We start from the raw sequence: 19,386 nt of genomic DNA, 5'->3' as shown, positions 1-19,386 counted from the left end.
AAGGGGGCTTCCCCGGGGGCCGGCCCAGCCGCGGGGAGGGGCCGGGACGCGCGGGGTGCGCTGGGCCCGCCTCCTTCGGCGGCGCGGGAGGCGGTGGCTTCTTCCCTTTGCGGACGCTCTTGGGCGGCCGTTGCAGGTGCTGTGTGTGTGCGTTTAAAAATCCTGTATGTGCGGATGGTTTGGGAGCGGCGCGGTCCGCCCAGAGCCCGGCCGCTTTCTGCAGTGCGTTCCGCTAGGGTGTTGGCCCACGGGTTTGAGCTTCTGCTGATCCGCTTGCCGGGGTTCCTCTTTGTGCTACTGCGGCGTGAATAAGGAATCATACAGTTGTGTGCAGAAGTGATTTCGAGTGACTGTGTGGAAACAGTCATTTGAGCCTAGTTTTTAGGACAAGAATTTTAAAAGCAGGTACTCTCAATTCTGGGTATTTTAATATTCTTCCGTTTGCTGTAGTGAAGAGCGATTTGGACACTGAGGCACTATGTATACCCAGAAAAGATGAGGTTTCTGGGACTGTTATGGTCCGGGAGTGTGGCTTTAAAGTTTGACTCCTTGGGAACCAGGTTAGGGAAGGAGAGAAAGGGTCCTTCGGGTTTTTGTTTTTGTTTTTTACCGTCCTCACTCTCCAAAAAGTTGATGAATATTCAAACCGTTCGTTTATAATTAGTAAAAGTTTGCAGGCCTATAGAAGAGGTTTCGTCAGGAACGATTCCGTATGGTTCTGCAGAAATTAACTTATGGAACTTAATCTGTGAGTAAGGAAGTTAGACTACTGAATATGAACTTTTCTGGACAGGTCTTTTTGCATCTTAAATAATTTTTTCGTGTTTTCAAAAACAGTCCAGCTCTCTATATTCTTCTTAAAAGCTTTTCCTTATTTTATATTTTAAACCAATATCTGACTTAAATTCCTATAGCGACATGACTGAAGGGTAAATATGGAGTAATTGCTGCATTTTGTTAGGATTGATTTGGTCAGACATAGTTTTGTTGAACAAATGTCTCAGGTTTAATATTTTATGACATGTTAAAACGATAATTATAGCTAAAGATAACACGGATCAAGCTTTTACATGCAGGCATAGTGCTGAGCACTTAATTTATTTTTACATAGTATTTAATCCTCATCAAACCTTGTAAGATGGAAACATTTATGTCTCTGTTTTACAGATGGAAAAACTAAAAGCACCAGGAGCTGACCTTTGGGATTTCAAACTTTTCTTAATCACTATTATATGGTGCTAAATGGGCTTAGTGTTCAGAATTTTCCTTCCCTAAATTGATTATCTGTGAGTGAAAATCTAATCCAGTATTTTGTTTGTTTGATTTTTGTTTTAGTTTGCAGTGTCTTAAAAGACAAAAAAAAAAAACCTGAGACTGTGTTGATGTTTATTTTTTTTAATGAGAGATACATTTGTGGATAAGTAGACTTTTGAAGTCCTTAAATGTCCAGAACAGCTGTTCTCTAAATTTGGTACTAAACCCCTGAACAGGGAGGCCCTGAGATCCTTTCAGAGAATCCCCAAAGTCAAAATTATATTCATAATAATACTAAGGCATTATTTGCGTTTTTACTTATTGTATCACAAGTATACAGTGGCGTTTTCCAGAGGCTACATGACGTGATAATATGGCAATAGATTGAATGCATATATGATAATCTGTCTTCTGTTAAACCACGCGTTAAAAAGACTTGCAAAAATGTAAAGTAGCACACTTTTCTCACTAATTTTTTTATGTTTTGGTAAATAGTATTTTTCGTATAAATGCTATTTTTGTTAATATGTAATGGGTTTATGATACTATTTTATATCATTATTTTTATTATTTTAATATTTTTTCATTTAAAATGAGAATTCATAGTCAGTAAGCATCAGAGAAGTTTGCCGTCGATTATTAGCTATTCATTTTGATGTTTATTACATTAACACTTTGCTCATTTTACTTGTTTGTTGTAGGCCTATTAAAATTATCAACACTGGGGACTTCCCTGGTGGTTCAGTGGTTAGGACTCCACGCTTCCACAGCAAGGGGCGTAGGTTCGATCCCTGGTTGGGGAACCAAGATCCCGCATGCTGCTTGGGACCGCCAAAAGGAAGAGAAAAAAAAAATTAACAACGCTGCATAGACAGAAAAATAAACATTCTTGGACCTGGAACTGATAGCTGATAAAACATTTTTAACTATCAGTTTTTAATGTGTCATACACTACAAATGGACCCTTTTTATAACAAACATACTCCAAAGCCCTGTAGATGTTTATCTGGGAATTAATAAGATCTAATCAGTGTAGATGCCAAGAAAAAAACGATTCCAAAGTCAGGGATAGTTTACTGGGATTTATTATTTATGCTGCTTTTTCTAGAATGTTGCCATCATAAGCAATGCCATTATATCCTGGTAATCAAGCAAATTTGTAGCAACTTCACTTGTTTGAGCACAGTGAAAAACTGGCTCAGTGCCTAAAGTTGACATATAGCAAATTTATTTCAGAACGTAAAATGTTAGTAGATAGTCTCACCCTCTCAACCCCTTATTTTATCCTGTATTGTAGTTATATGCTGGAGTTTCAAAATAAATGACTCTCTCCCCTGCCTCAGTCAAATGCTGACTTACGGGGATCTACAATTAATGCAAAATGTGAAGAGAAAATTAAATTAGTAGGAAAAAAGATTAAACTACGAAAATTATGTAATAGGTTAAATTAGCCATCTGCAGAGGTTCCTACCCTAAGAACTGATTTGTTTTATGGGGATAAATTGATGCTGACATTATCTAATCTAGAAGAGGAGGGTGTAATTTCTGAAAACCCAGCAAGAACTGGATCTATGTTAATACAGCTATAACTGATCACTTTGTAACCTCTTTGAAAAAAAAAAAATCTGAATGACTAATATGTGTGGAGAAATAGAAATAGGAGCCACAATTCTCTGGGCCTTATCACTGATAGGGAGGGAGGGAAGTTCTTGAACATATAACAGGAGCAAATTGTTCAGTTTGGCAGATCTCCGGAGTAGGGGTTCTCAATCCTGGACAGTTTTGCCTCCCAGGGAACATCTGACTATGTCTGGAGACAATACTGGTTGTCATAATTGGTGGTGGTGTTTGAGGGGCTGCTCTTGACGTCTGGTTAGGTAGAGGTCAGGAATGCTCCTAAACATTCCACAGTGCACAGGACAAGACAGCCTACCCACCCCTCCCTGCCCCACAAAAAGAATCATCTGGCCCAAAATGTCAACACTGCTGAGGTTGGGAAACGCTGCTCTAGAGTGAGAATCTGTTCCTCGAGTTGTTTTATCAGAGGTTGTTTACCCACTAAGTCTATGCTCAGTAAAGAACCTCTTAATGCTAATTTGGTATTTTATGTGGACTTTCTTTTTGGGGGGAGGGGCTGCACTGGGTCTTCGTTGCTGCGGTGCGCTTTCTCTAGTTGCGGCAAGTGGGGGCTTCTTTTGGTTTCAGTGCACAGGCTTCTCATTGTGGTAGCTTCTCTTGTTGCGGAGCACAGACTCTAGGCGTGCAGGCTTCAGTAGTTGTGGCACGTGGGCTCAGTAGTTGTAGCACATGGGTTTAGTTGCTCCGCAGCATGTGGGATCTTCCTGGACCAGGGCTTGAACCTGTGTCCCCTGCATTGGCAGGTGGGTTCTTAACCACTGTGCCACCAGAGAAGTCCCCTATGTGGACGTTTTTATGGAGGTTGACCATTGAGCATCATTTAACGCTTACGTAGTCGTTACCTTGTCTCAGACACTGTTCAAAGTGATTTATATATTAACATTTTATCATTATAACATGCTGTGAAGGTAAGTGCTCTTATCCCCATTTTGGCACAGAGAGGTTAGGTGACTTGGACATGGTCACAAAGCTAGTCAGTGGATTCAAATTTTCCTGCATAAAGTAATTTCTACCCCTTGTGGTAATTACCCACTCTTAAAATAGTAAGTTAACTGTCTTTACACATTTATGTCTTTTCAGTGATTAATTTGAGTCAGATTCTTTCAGCTTAATCAGCTCTGGGCAAGCTAAAGAGGCCAGGTTCATGAATCTGTAAAGCTAGATTTAAGATGCATCCCATCAAAACACTAACACTAGAGTTAAAGGACTCCTAAAATATGATAGGATGATTTTTTCAGACAGTTGATCGACTGTCATACATTAATATCTTTTTTTCTATAAATTTATTTATTTTTTTTATTTTTGGCTGCGTTGGGTCTTCGTTGCTGTGCGTGGGCTTTCTCTAGTTGGAGCAAGCGGGGACTACTCTTCGTTGCGGTGAGTGGGCTTCTCATTGCAGTGGCTTCTCTTGTTGAGGAGCAAGGGCTGTAGGCACACGGATTTCAGTAGTTGCGGCACGCGGGCTCAGTAGTTGTGGCGCATGGGCTTAGTTGCTCCGCGGCATGTGGGATCTTCCTGGACCAGGGCTTGAACCTGTGTCCCCTGCATTGGCAGGCGGATTCTTAACCACTGCACCACCAGGGAAGTCCCGAGAATATAATTTTCCGAATTTATTAGTCCAGTGTGTACTTCTTTTAGTAAGTATGGGATATAATACAATTTGAGAAATATTGCTTAAATACTATCTGAAGGTTGAAGTGCAAGTAATTTGGTATAATTTATCATCTTGAAACTCTTTTCAGGAATTTTCTATATACCTCTGTATCATTTTAGCTAATTAACAGCCTTTTCATTGGCATTTTACTTGGGGATTGTGGGGGAAGAAGTTTCTGTCACAGGGATGGATAAATGTGTTCCTGGGTAAGTAGCATAGTATCCTGAAAGTCACATGACTTCTGGAGGCCCACTTATGCAGTTTACTAGGTGTGACTTTGGACAGGTTACCTCTTAGGGCTTCATTCTCCTTCTCTGTAGAATGGGAATTAATTGGTCCTCCCTTACAAGTATGATGGAGAGGGGGGAGTGTGTGTTAAGTGTTCCTCCCTGCTTCCTACCCCATCCCAACATGTTGAGTTGAAAGTTGAAATTCAAGGGGCTTCCCTGGTGGCGCAGTGGTTGAGAGTCCGCCTGACGATGCAGGGGACACAGATTCGTGCCCCGGTCCGGGAAGATCCCACATGCCGCGGAGCAGCTGGGCCCGTGAACCATGGCCGCTGAGCCTGCGCGTCCAGAGCCTGTGCTCCGCAACGGGAGAGGGCGCAACAGTGAGAGGCCTGCGTACCGCAAAAAAAAAAAAAAAAAGTTGAAATTCAGAGTAGGGTTTTATGAGTGGCTCGTGTATAATCAACTTTTGATAGATTGCGTATACTGTTATTTAATAAAACTCAAAAACCTCATAGCTTTCAAAGACAAGAGATATATTTTACACTCATTACAAGTTTTGGTTGTGGTCCTTTTCAGGTTGCAGATTGGCTCCACCTGTTTTTTTCATCTACATTTCAGGCTAAAGGGCAGTATCCATCTGGAACATGCTGCTCTTTGACAGAGGGGACATAAGTCAGGGAACTGATGGGAAACATTGCTTCTTAAAGCTTCTAGTGACACATGGCATCCATCATATTCATTCATATTTCATTGGCCAAAGCTAATTGCGTGGTGAAGCCTGATGTTAGTAGGGTGGAGAGTTATTAGCGTGAACCACATTATTATATTACTGTTTATGAAGGTCAAAAACAGTTGAATATTGGCAATTTCATATAGTTCCTATTGCATGAGTGAGTTGAAACTCACATGGAGATTGGATGGTACTACATAATCGTACAGTGAGTAAGTGAATAACTAAGAGTGAACAACAAAACAGTCTACTTCGGCATGGAGACAAATTGTCATTATAACATATCTTTGAAAAAAATGTATCTTAAATTCTAAATAATTCACTCTACATACTTTATGGGCATGTGTGTGTCTGTATACATGCACTTGAATATACATTAGTATACACAGATTAAATAATGAACAGTATAATCTTCAGTTTTCACATGAGAGCAGTATTAAATTTAACTAGTTAATTTTTGTTTCATTGTAGGTATATTAAAGCAAGTCAAAGATTACATTAAACAGTGTAGCAAATGCCAGGAGAAACTAGATCGATCCCGTCCTATATCAGATACTTCAGAAATGTTGGAAGAATTGGGACTAGACCTTGAATCTGGAGAAGAAAGTAATGAATCAGAGGATGACCTGAGCAACTTTACTTCGCCTCCAACTACAGCTTCCAAGCCTGCAAAAAAGAAGCCAGTATCCAAACATGAACTTGTATTTGTAAGTGGAACTTTCCATTCAGCTTAACATTGGTAACTAGTGTGTTAGTATTTATAGTCTTAACTGAATTTTTTCTTAAACCACTAAAACTGCTTCCCTTTTGGCACTGTCATTGTCATGTTGTTATGTGCCCTAAAAGTTTGCTAATACTGCCTCTTCCTTAATCATAAGTATTCCTGTTGTTTCTTCTCATCAGAATGTAACTTGTTGGTTTGTTGTTAATTACTCCTCCTCTCTTCTTTTTAATAGTATATTGGTACAGGTAGACAGAATACATTTCTGGAAGCAGTCTCTGGGTCATGCAGCAAGGTAAAATTAAGCTGACTAGGTCTTTGTTTTTTGCCTGCATTAGTTTCTTATATTATCAAATAAATTTCTGACTAATAAGAGGAGGCAGCAAGAAGTGAGATGCAGATTTTCATTGGGTCAAGTAGAATGAACATAGCAGAAGATAGTGAGAACAACGTATCTTTTTATTGAAATACACAGGTAATAAAGATCAGGTTATTTCTTCATATTAGTGGAATCTTTTACAAGGGAATAATGTGTCTTGTTTTAAATTCTGTTAAGGGTAAAAATACAGATGATATGTAATGCAACTCTTGGTCTCAAACTTATTTTGATAGGTTGACACCAAAGGAGTGGTGAAACGTTCTTCTCCAAAACATTGTCAGGCTGTCTTAAGACAGCTGAATGAACAGAGACTCTCTAACCAGTTCTGTGATGTTACTTTGTTAATTGAAGGAGAAGAGTACAAAGCTCATAAATCTGTTCTGTCAGCTAATAGCGAATATTTTCGAGATCTTTTTATTGAGAAAGGAGCTGTTTCCAGTCATGAGGCAGTGGTGGATCTTTCTGGTAAGAATTTTCTGATATTCTTGTTTTTTGTTAATAAGTATATACTGGAAGAGGGTGTGTATATCTTACAAACTCAGGTTCTATTCTCAAGTGAGAGAAGCCCACTTACAGAAACAGACTAAGCTGAACTGTAAGGTCCTTCCTTTTAGTAGGGTTTCCAGGATAGAGTTATGAAAAGGCTGTCATTTCCTGTCACTATCCGTTAGCGGAGATGATTGTAGCAGTAGTAGAATTTCTGGGATTTACACTGTTAAAAACAGTTGGAGAGAAATCTATAATTGCACCAGTGTTATTACACTAAGTAAATATATTACTTTAAAATTGACTGCCTGAATCTTATGTTGTGCAACATGAAATTGTAGAGCACTTATGTAGGTCTGTTGTTTTTCATTTTTTAAGATTAATAATCGTCATTCATTAGATTCGATAATCAAATTGTCAATATAGAATAATCAGAATTCCAGGTGTGGTTTTTTCATTTCTTTGGGGCTGCTGCTGTTGTTGTTATTATTATTAAATGAATAATTTGACTTTCTTTTGGCCTCACTAGAATTTATGTATTGGCTTAGGAGTCAACAAATGAAAATTTAGGAAACATTAAAATAGGTAACCTTACTTATATATTTCCTCATAATATTAGTTTGCTGTAATTCTTGAATTACTGACACCACTGTGTGAAATGTCATTTCGCCTTTCTTAAACAAAAAAATGACTTTATCCAGATATATAAATACTTACCTAGTTAACCACTGATCCTTTTCTACCTTATACTTGTTAAAACTCACCTTCTCTGGAAAGACAAATTCATATATTTTTCCTTAACAGTAGCTATATGTTTAATTACTAAAAAATATTTCTGAAGCATCCATTGTTTGCAAGGAACTGGCCTGGGCTATGGGGATACAGTGGTGAACAAAAACTTTTACAGAGCATAGAGTTGCATTACATCCTAGATTCGTGATGTTTACTTTGGTGACTCAGAGGAGAAAATACATCTTATTCTGGGCCATCTGAATAATAAAACCTATCACAAGTGTAGTCTTGATGTGTTAGCTTTGGAATTTTTTCCTTATCTTTCATGCATCTTTTTTGTTGTTGTTGTTGTTGTTTTTTGGCGGTATGCGGGCCTCTCACTGTTGTGGCCTCGGGCCCAGCCGCTCCGCAGCATGTGGGATCTTCCCAGACCCGGCACAAACCCGCGTCCCCTGCATCGGCAGGCAGACTCTCAACCACTGCGCCACCAGGGAAGCCCTCATGTATCTTTTTTTTTTCTTTTTTTTTGCTGTATGCGGGCCTCTCCCACTGCGGAGCACAGACTCCGGACGCGCAGGCTCAGCGGCCATGGCTCACGGGCCCAGCCGCTCCGCGGCATGTGGGATCTTCCCGGACCGGGGCACGAACCCGTGTCCCGTGCATCGGCAGGCGGACCCTCAACCACTGCGCCACCAGGGAAGCCCCCTCATGCATCTTTTATGCATCTGAAGCAGAAAGAAGAGTGTGTTGCTCTTTTCCAGTTTCTCAGCAGCTTATAATAGCAAATGAAATGTCTGCCCCCAAATAACTGCAGCACAGCATTCTATTATTCCAACAAAATATCTCATTTATTCTTCATTCCATATGCTTATTTTTATATATTGTTCAGCAAATATGGTGTAAACCAATAGCAGGTGAAGTAGACATTGTCAAAAATTTTGTTTGATTTTTAAATATTTAGTAGACTAATTATAAAATATGTGTAATGTATAAAAAAGCAATGATAAATGACATCTGTTTTCTAATTACCTAGTTTAATGGTTGTTGAATTCATCAGTGTTTTCCTTTATGTTGTTTATGCTTTAAAAAAAAATTCTTCCCTACTCAGTCGTAAAGATATTTTCATATACTGCCTTATAGTTTTCCTTTCATATTTAACTTTTAATCTATTTGGAATTTTTTTTTTGATGGTGTGAGATAGGCGTTTGATTTCATTTTTTCCCATTTTGTTTCAGAACCATTTAGTGAAAACTCCCTTCTCTTCCTACCCATCAGCCATGCAAATTCTCTTAAAAAACACATTTTCACATGTTAAGTACTGATTATAAGCTTTTTTCCAGTCTATTGGTTGTCTCTTCTCACACTATTATTGCTTGGTCTTAATGACCTTAGCTTTATAATAATGAAAGTCTCCCACCTTAATTATTCAGGTGGGTCTTAGTTATTCATAACTCTTTGCTGTTCCATATAAACTATTAAAGCAGCTTGTCTGCTTCCATAAAAAGAAGAAAAATGTATTTTGTTAGGGATTACATCAAATTAATAAAGTTTTAGAGGTTTTTCCATAAAAGTCTCACACATCTTTTGTTAGATTATTCTAAGGTAGTTTATACTTTTTGATACTATTATAATTTGTTTTCTTAAAATTATATTATTTCTGATTTATTTTTGGTAGCTGTTGATTCTATATACAGTAGTACTGTATATAGAATCAACAAAGTAGTACTGTATATAGAGTACTGTATATAGTAATACTGTATATAGAATCAACAAACAATCTATAGATAAATGTCTGAATGACTACTAGTCATTCAGACATTTATACTCTTTGAGATTTTCCATATAAAACAAATATTGAATATATTAATATATTATCTGCTAATAGTAATGTTTTTTTCCCCTACCTTTCCAGTCCTTATATTTTGAACTTTTTTCTTCTCGCTTTACAGTGCTGTCTAGGACTTCAAAAGAACCCCAGCAGTTAAATAGAGGTAGTGATAGAGGGTTCATTTATTCCCATGGTAAAGAAAGACATGGGAATGCTTTTTTTTCTTTTTTAACCATGAAGTATATTATTTGGTGAATGTTTTAAATAGATAACCCTTTACCCCCTTTAACATTAAGGAAATTCCCTCTGAAATAGGTGTGGACTTACCACATACTTTTTCTGTATCCGTTGAGACCATCTTTATTTTTTTCATTAATGTGGGAAATTCCATTGGTTTACTAATGTTAACTCAATTTTTCATTCCTGAGATAAATCCAGTTTAGTCATAATATATCATCTTTTGTACAAACTGCTGTGTTTGGTTTAGAATGCTAATATTGTTAGACTGTTTCAAAGTGTATTCATGAGTAATTTTCCTTTTTCACACTGTTTCTGTCATGTTTTGATATCAGAGTTGGTTTAGTCTTATAGATTGTGTATTCCCTCCAATTTTTTACATGCACTGAAGTAGTTACTATGAGATTAGAATTATTTGTTTCTTGAATTTTTGGTAGAATGATGGCTAAAATTGACTGGACTTTTGGGGCAAGATTTTTAGGTACTAATTCGACAAGTTTAATGGTTAGGGAATTCTTTAGGTTTTCTATTTCATCTTGAGTAATTTATAGAAAGTTTTGCCATAATATGTCCATTTCATCTAAATTTTCAAGTTTCTTGGCACAATTTTTGTTGGTGGTGGTGGTGGTGCCACGCGGCCTGTGGGATCTTAGTTCCCCGACCACGGACTGAACCTGGACCCTCAGCAGTGAAAGCGCAGAGTCCTAACCACTGGACTGCCAAGGAATTCCAGCACAAAATTTTTAATATTCTCTTCTAAATGCCTCCAGTGACTGTAGATTTGTCTCTTTCATTCCTTCTGCCTTCTCTCTCATTTCTGAATTTTTTTTACTAGAGGTTTACTGACTTTTTTTTAAAAAAGTTGGCAGACTATAACTTGTAGGGTGGCCCACTGCCTGCTTTTGTAAATAAAGTTTTATTGGGAGACAGCCACACCCATGTATTTATATATTGTCTGTGGCTGCTTTTGAGCTTACAAGGGCGGAATTGAATAGTTGCTACATAAATTAGTGACCCACAAAACCTAAAATATTTGCTTATCTTGCTCTTTACAGAAAAACTTTCCTAAGCCCTATGCCAAAGCATAATTTTTTAAATGTTAAAAACCTAACTTATACAAATACTATAGTACAAGGTTTTATATGATTAATTTAGGAAACCAGTAAGATGTTAAAACTGTTTCTAATAGAATTCTGAAGAAAAGAATTGTATATATTGTCTTTCAACCAGAGGAATGAATTTGCTCAAAATGAGTTTGCTAACAGATTGATTAATACTCTATAGAGAAATGAACTGTAAGTTTTGGAGTTATCTTTCCTATCCTGATAGAAAAAGCTTCTTAATCTTTCACATTTCATTTGCATTTGCAATTACTTTTCTGTAAATTAATTTTTAGAGTTATAAAATAATCTAGTCAATAGCAGTCAATCAGTGGTGCCTGCTCAACACTACTTTTTTAAAAATTTTATTTATTTATCTATTTTGGCTGCGTTGGGTCTGTTGCTGCACGTGGGCTTTCTCTAGTTGCAGCGAGCAGGGGCTACTCTTTGTTGCGGTGCGCGGGTTCTCATTGCAGAGGCTTCTCTTGTTGTGGAGCACAGGCTCTAGGCACACAGTCTTCAGTAGCTGTGGCACGCGGGCTCAGTAGTTGTGGCACATGGGCTCTAGAGCACAGGCTCAGTAGTTGCGGCACACGGGCTTAGTTGCTCCACAGCATTTGGGATCTTCCTGGATCAGGGCTTGAACCCGTGTCCCCTGCATTGGCAGGCGGGTTCTTAACCACTGTGCCACCAGGGAAGTCCCTCAACACTACTCTTAAAGAACACCTGACTACAAGGATATATTATACAGGACAGAAAATATAGCCAATATTTTACAGTAACTATAAATGGAGCATAACCTTTAAAAATTGTGGAACACTATGTTGTATACCTGAAAGTTATGTAATACTGTACGTACACTGTACCTTGATAAACAAAAACCCAATATTTTTGCCTGATAACCAAATTTTTCTTTATTGAAGTAGAGTTGGTTTACAATGTTGTGTTAATTTCTGCTGTACAGCAAAGTGATTCAGTTATACATATATATACATTCTTTCTTTTCTTTTTTTTTTTTCTGTACGCGGGCCTCTCACTGTCACGGCCTCTCCCGCTGCGGAGCACAGGCTCCGGACGCGCAGGCTCAGCGGCCATGGCTCACGGGCCCAGCCGCTCCACGGCATGTGGGATCTTCCCGGACCTGGGCACAAACCTGTGTCCTCTGCATCGGCAGGCGGACTCTCAACCACTGCGCCACCAGAGAAGGCCCCTATACATTCTTTCTTAATTTTTTCCATTATGGTTTATTACTGGATATTGAATATAGTTCCCTGTGCTATACAGTAGGACCTTGCTGTTATCCATTCTATATATAATAGTTTGCATCCACTAACCCCAAACTCCCACTCCATCCCTCCACCACTCCCCCTCCCTGTTGGCAACTACAAGTCTGTTCTCTATGTCTGTGAGTCTTTCTGTTTCATACACAAGTTCATTTGTGTCATATTTTAGATTCCACATAAAACTGATATCATATGGTATTGTCTTTTTCTGTTTGACTTACTTCATTTAGTATGATAATCTCTAGGTCCATCCATGTTGCAGCAAATGGCATTATTTCATTCTTTTTTTATGGCTGAGTAATATTCCATTGTGTATATATGTACCACATCTTTATCCATTCATCTGTCAGTGAACATTTAGATTGTTTCCATGTCTTGGCTATTGTAAATAGTGCTGCTGTGATCATAGGGGTGCATGTATCTTTTTGAATTATAGTTTTGTCTGGATATATGCCCAGGAGTGGGATTGCTGGATCATATGGCAACTCTATTTTTAGTTTTTTGAGGAACCTCCATACTATTTTCCATAGTGGCTGCACCAATTTACATTCTCACCAACAGTGTAGGAGGGTTCCCTTTTCCCCACACCCTCTTCAGCAATTGTTATTTGTAGACTTTTTGGTGGTGGGCGGGGCGGTGGCACAGCATGGCTTGTGGGATCTTAGTTCCCTGACCAGAGATTGAACCAGCAGCGGTCCTCAGCAGTGAAAGCACAGAGTCATAACCACTGGACCGCCGAGGAATTCCCATTTGTAAACTTTTTTTTTTTTTACATCTTTATTGGACTATAATTGCTTTACAATGGTGTGTTAGTTTCTGCTTTATAACAAAGTGAATCAGTTATACATATATTCCCATATAGCTTCCCTCTTGCGTCTGCCTCCCTCCCACCCTCCCTATCCCACCCCTCTAGGTGGTCACAGAGCACCAAGCTGATCTCCCTGTGCTATGCGGCTGCTTCCCACTATCTGTCTGTTTTACGTTTGGTAGTGTATATATGTCCATGCCACTCTTTCACTTTGTCACAGCTTAGCCTTCCCCCTCCCCATATCAAGTCCATTCTGTGGTACGTCTGTGTCTTTATTCCTGTCTTACCCCTAGGTTCTTCTTGATATTTTTTTTTCCTTAAATTCCATATATATGTGTTAGCATATGGTATTTGTCTTTCTCTTTCTGACTTATTTCACTCTGTATGACAGACTCTGGGTCCATCCACCTCATTACAAAGAGCTCAATTTCGTTTCTTTTTATGGCTGAGTAATATTCCATTGTATATATGTGCCACATCTTCTTTATCCATTCATCCGATGATGGACACTTAGGTTGTTTCCATCTCCTGGCTATTGTAAATAGAGCTGCAATGAACATTTTGGTACATGACTCTTTTTGAATTATGGTTTTCTCAGGGTATATGCCCAGTAGTGGGATTGCTTGGTCATATGGTAGTTCTATTTGTAGTTTTTTAAGGAACCTCCATACTGTTCTCCATAGTGGCTGTACCAATTCACATTCCCACCAGCAGTGCAACAGTGTTCCCTTTTCTCCACACCCTCTCCAGCATTTATTGTTTCTAGATTTTTTGATGATGGCCATTCTGACTGGTGTGAGATGATATCTCATTGTAGTTTTGATTTGCATTTCTCTAATGATTAATGATGTTGAGCATTCTTTCATGTGTTTGTTGGCAGTCTGTATATCTTCTTTGGAGAAATGTCTATTTAGGTCTTCTGCCCATTTTTGGATTGGGTTGTTTGTTTTTTTGTTATTGAGCTGCATGAGCTGCTTGTAAATTTTAGAGATTAATCCTTTCTCAGTTGCTTCATTTGCAAATATTTTCTCCCATTCTGAGGGTTGTCTTTTGGTCTTGTTTATGGTTTCCTTTGCTGTGCAAAAGCTTTGGAGTTTCATTAGGTCCCATTTGTTTATTTTTGTTTCTTATTTCCATTTGTCTAGGAGGTGGGTCAAAAAGGATCTTGCTGTGATTTATGTCATAGAGTGTTCTTCCTATGTTTTCCTCTAAGAGTTTTATAGTGCCTGGCCTTACATTTAGGTCTTTAATACATTTTGAGCTTATTTTTGTGTATGGTGTTAGGGAGTGATCTAACCTCATACTTTTACATGTACCTGTCCAGTTTTCCCAGCACCACGTATTGAAGAGGCTGTCCTTTCTCCACTCTACATTCCTGCCTCCTTTATCAAAGATAAGGTGACCATATGTCCGTGGGTTTATCTCTGGGCTTTCTATCCTGTTCCATTGATCTATCTTTCTGTTTTTTGTGCCAGTACCATACTGTCTTGATTACTGTAGCTTTGTAGTATAGTCTGAAGTCAGGGAGCCTGATTCCTCCAGCTCCGTTTTTCATTATCAAGATTGCTTTGGTTATTCGGGGTCTTTTGTGTTTCCATACAAATTGTGAAATTTTTTGTTCTAGTTCTGTGAAAACTGCCAGTGGTAGTTTGATAGGGATTGCATTGAATCTGTAGATTGCTTTGGGTAGTAGAGTCATTTTCACAATGTTGATTCTTCCAATCCAAGAACATGGTATATCTCTCCATCTATTTGTATCATCTTTAATTTCTTTCATCAGTGTCTTACAATTTTCTGCATACAGGTCTTTTGTCTCCTTGGGTAGGTTTATTCCTAGATATTTTATTCTTTTTGTTGCAATGGTAAATGGGAGTGTTTTCTTGGTTTCACTTTCAGATTTCTCATCATTAGTGTATAGGAATGCCAGAGATTTCTGTGCATTAATTTTGTATCCTGCTACTTTACCAGATTCATTGATTAGCTCTAGTAGTTTTCTGGTAGCATCTTTAGGATTCTCTATGTATAGTATCATGTCATCTGCAAACAGTGACATCTTTACTTCTTCTTTTCCGATTTGGATTCCTTTTATTTCCTTTTCTTCTCTGATTGCTGTGGCTAAAACTTCCAAAACTTTGTTGAATAAGAATGGTGAGAGTGGGCAACCTTGTCTTGTTCCTGATCTTAGTGGAAATGCTTTCAGTTTTTCACCATTGAGGACGATGTTGGCTGTGGGTTTGTCATATATGGCCTTTATCATGTTGAGGAAAGTTCCTTCTATGCCTACTTTCTGGAGGGTTTTCATAAATAGGTGTTGAATTTTGTCGAAAGCTTTCTCTGCATCTATTGAGATGACCATATGGTTTTTCTCCTTCAATTTGTTAATATGGTGTATCACGTTGATTGATTTGCATATATTGAAGAATCCTTGCATTTCTGGAATAAACCACACTTGATCATGGTGTATGATCCTTTTAATGTGCTGTTGGATTCTGCTTGCTAGTATTTTGTTGAGGATTTTTGCATCTATGTTCATCAGTGATATTGGCCTGTAGTTTTCTTTCCATGTGACATCCTTGTCTGCTTTTGGTATCAGGGTGATGGTGGCCTCGTAGAATGAGTTTGGGAGTATTCCTCCCTATGCTATATTTTGGAAGAGTTTTAGAAGGATAGGTGTTAGCTTTTGTCTAAATGTTTGATACAATTCACCTGTGAAGCCGTCTGGTCCTGGGCTATTGTTTGTTGGAAGGTTTTTAATCACAGTTTCAATTTCAGTGCTTGTGACTGGTCTGTTCATATTTTCTATATCTTTCTGATTCAGTCTTGGCAGGTTGTGCATTTCTAAGAATTTGTCCATTTCTTCCAGGTTGTCCGTTTTATTGGCATAGAGTTGCTTGTAGTAATCTCTCATGATCTTTTGTATTTCTGCAGTGTCAGTTGTTACTTCTCCTTTTTCATTTCTAATTCTATTGATTTGAGTCTTCTCCCTTTTTATCTTGATGAGTCTGGCTAATGGTTTATCAATTTTGTTTATCTTCTCAAAGAACCAGCTTTTAGTTTTATTGATCTTTGCTATCGTTTCCTTCATTTCTTTTTCATTTATTTCTGATCTGATTTTTATGATTTCTTTCCTTCTGCTAACTTTGGGGGTTTTTTCTTCTTCTTTCTCTTATTGCTTTAGGTGCAAGGTTAGGTTGTTTATTCGAGATGTCTCCTGTTTCTTAAAGTAGGATTGTATTGCTATAAACTTCCCTCTTAGAACTGCTTTTGCTGCCTCACATAGGTTTTGGGTTGTCGTGTCTCCATTGTCATTTGTTTCTAGGTATTTTTTGATTTCCTCTTTGATTTCTTCAATAAGCACTTCGTTATTAAGTAGTGTATTATTTAGCCTCCATGTGTTTGTGTTTTTTACAGATCTTTTCCTGTAATTGATACCTAGTCTCATAGCGTTGTGGTCGGAAAAAATACTTGATACAATTTCAGTTTTCTTAAATTTACCAAGGCTTGATTTGTGACCCAAGATATGATCTATCCTGGAGACTGTTCCATGAACACGTGAGAAAAATGTGTATTCTGTTGTTTTTGGATGGAGTGTCCTATAATATCAGTTAAGTCCATCTTGTTTAATGTATCATTTAAAGCTTGTGTTTCCTTATTTATTTTCATTTTGGATGATCTGTCCATTGGTGAAAGTGGGGTGTTAAAGTCCCCTACAATGATGTGTTACTGTCGATTTCCCCTCTTTTGGCTGTTGGTATTTGCCTTATGTATTGAGGTGCTCCTATGTTGGCTGCATAAATATTTACAGTTGTTATATCTTCTTCTTGGATGAATCCCTTGATCATTATGTAGTGTCCTTCTTTGTCTCTTCTAATAGTCTTTATTTATTTATTTTTTTTGCGGTACGCGGGCCTCTCACTGTTGTGGCCTCTGCCGTTGCGGAGCACAGGCTCCGGACGCACAGGCTCAGCGGCCATGACTCACGGGCCCAGCCGCTCCGCGGCCTGTGGGATCTTCCCGGACCGGGGCACGAACCCGTGTCCCCTGCATCGGCAGGCGAACTCTTAACCACTGTGCCACCAGGGAAGCCCTAATAGTCTTTATTTTAAAGTCTATTTTGTCTGATATGAGAATTGCTACTCCAGCTTTCTTTTGGTTTCCATTTGCATGGAATATATTTTTGCATCTCCTCAGTTTCAGTCTGTATGTGTCCCTAGGTCTGAAGTGGGTCTCTTGTAGACAGCATATATATGGGTCTTGTTTTTGTATCCATTCAGCCAGTCTGTGTCTTTTGGTGGGAGCATTTAATCCATTTACATTTAAGGTAATTATTGATATGTATGTTCCTATTTCCATTTTCTTCATTGTTTTGGGTTTGTTATTATAGGTCTTTTCCTTCTCTTGTGTTCCTTGCCTAGAGAAGATCCTTTAGCATTTGTTGTAAAGCTGGTTTGGTGGTGGTGAACTCTCTCAGCTTTTGCTTGTCTGTAAAGGTTTTAATTTCTCCATCAAATCTGAATGAGATCCTTGCTGGGTAGAGTAATCTTGGTTTTAGGTTTTTCTCCTTCATCACTTTAAATATGTCCTGCCAGTCCCTTCTGGCTTGCAGAGTTTCTGTTGAAAGATCATTAACCTTATGGGGATTCCCTTGTGTGTTACTTGTTGTTTTTCCCTTGCTTCTTTTAATATGTTTTCTTTGTATTTAATTTTTGACAGTTTGATTAATATGTGTCTTGGCATGTTTCTCCTTGGATTTATCCTGTATGGGACTCTCTGTGCTTCCTGGACTTGATTAACTATTTCCTTTCCCATGTTAGGGAAGTTTTCAATTATAATCTCAAATATTTTCTCAGTCCCTTTGTTTTTCTCTTCTTCTTCTGGAACCCCTATAATTCGAATGTTGGTGCTTTTAATGTTGTCCTGGAGGTCTCTGAGACTGTCCTCAGTTCTTTTCATTCTTTTTTCTTTATTCTGCTCTGCAGTAGTTATTTCCACTATTTTATCTTCCAGGTCACTTATCCATTCTTCTGCCTCAGTTGTTCTCCTGTTGATCCCTTCTAGAGTATTTTTGTTTGTTTGTTTGTTTTTGCGGTATAATGGCCTCTCACTGTTGTGACCTCTCCTGTTGCAGAGCACAGGCTCCAGATGCGCAGGGTCAGCAGCCATGGCCCACGGACCCAGCCGCTCTGCGGCATGTGGGATCTTCCCGGACCGGGGCACAAACCTGTGTCCCCCGCATCGGCAGGTGGACTCTCAACCACTGCGCCACCAGGGAAGCCCCCTTCTAGAGTATTTTTAATTTCATTTATTGTGTTGTTCATCGTTGTTTTTTCATCTTTAGTTCTTCTAGGTCCTTGTTAAATGTTTCTTGTATTTTCTCTATTCTATTTCCAAGATTTTGGATCATCTTTACTATCATTATTCTGAATTCTTTTTCAGGTAGACTGTCTATTTCGTATTCATTTGTTAGGTCTGGTGGGTTTTTATGTTGCTCTTTGATGTGCTGTGTGTTTTTCTGTCTTCTCATTTTGTTTATCTTACTGTGTTTGGGGTCTCCTTTTTGCAGGCTGCAGGTTCATAGTTCCCGTTGTTTTTGGTGTCTGTCCCCAGTGGCTAAAGTTGGTTCAGTGGGTTGTGTAGGCTTCCTGGTGGAGGGGACTAGTGCCTGTGTTCTGGTGCATGAGGCTGGATCATGTCTTTCTGGTGGGCAGGTCCACGTTTTGTGGTGTGTTTTGGGGTGTCTGTGGACTTATTATGATTTTAGGCAGCCTCTCTGCTAATGGGTGGGGTTGTGTTCCTGTCTTGCTAGTTGTTTGGCATAGGGTGTCCAGCACTGTAGCTTGCTGGTCGTTGAGTGAAGCTGGGTTGAGATGTAGATCTCTGGGAGATCTTTGCCGTGTGATATTACATGGAGCTGGGAGGTCCCTTGTGGACCAAGTGTCCTGAAGTTGGCTCTCCCACCTCAGAGGCACAGCACTGACTCCTGGCTGCAGCACCAAGAGCCTTTCATCCACATGGCTCAGAATAAAAGGGAGAAAAAGTAGAAAGGAAGAAAGAGAAAGAGAGGAAGGAAGGAAGGATAAAAGAAAATAAAGTAAGGTAAAATAAAATAAAGTTATTAAAATAAAAAATTATTTAAAAAGAATTTTTTAAGTAGAAAAACAAACAAAAAACTGGTCGGATAGAACCCTAGGACAAATGGTGAAAGCAAAGCTATACAGACAAAATCTCACACAGAAGCATACACATACACACTCACAAGAAGAGGAAAAGGGGAAAAAATAATAAATCTTGCTCTCAAAGTCCACC

At 38.7% G+C, this 19,386-nt stretch overlaps 1 protein-coding gene across 3 annotated transcripts in view; it reads left to right on the top strand.

Annotated features, from left to right (window-relative positions):
* ZBTB11 (zinc finger and BTB domain containing 11) overlaps window positions 1–19,386 on the top strand; it is a 40,987-nt gene that overhangs the window by 4,447 nt on the left and 17,154 nt on the right. The window contains exons 1-4 of one of the 3 annotated variants that reach the window (XM_089910496.1): window positions 104–405; window positions 5,978–6,213; window positions 6,463–6,522; window positions 6,840–7,071. In XM_089910496.1, coding sequence (XP_089766622.1) covers window positions 6,070–6,213; window positions 6,463–6,522; window positions 6,840–7,071 — 436 coding nt within the window. In that variant the 5' untranslated portion in view covers window positions 104–405; window positions 5,978–6,069. Of the gene's footprint in view, window positions 1–103; window positions 406–5,977; window positions 6,214–6,462; window positions 6,523–6,839; window positions 7,072–19,386 lie in introns of those variants that run through there. The other 2 variants (XM_022592772.3, XM_022592853.3) reach the window with 2 other exon arrangements.

Source organism: Delphinapterus leucas, chromosome 4 (genome assembly GCF_059928025.1).
Source record: "Delphinapterus leucas isolate spDelLeu-1000000601 "Yukka" chromosome 4, BTC_Dleu_Yukka2, whole genome shotgun sequence".
NCBI classification, from domain to species: domain Eukaryota; kingdom Metazoa; phylum Chordata; class Mammalia; order Artiodactyla; family Monodontidae; genus Delphinapterus; species Delphinapterus leucas.
Note: the sequence above shows the minus strand (reverse complement) of the source record. Positions and strands in the feature narration are given on the sequence as shown.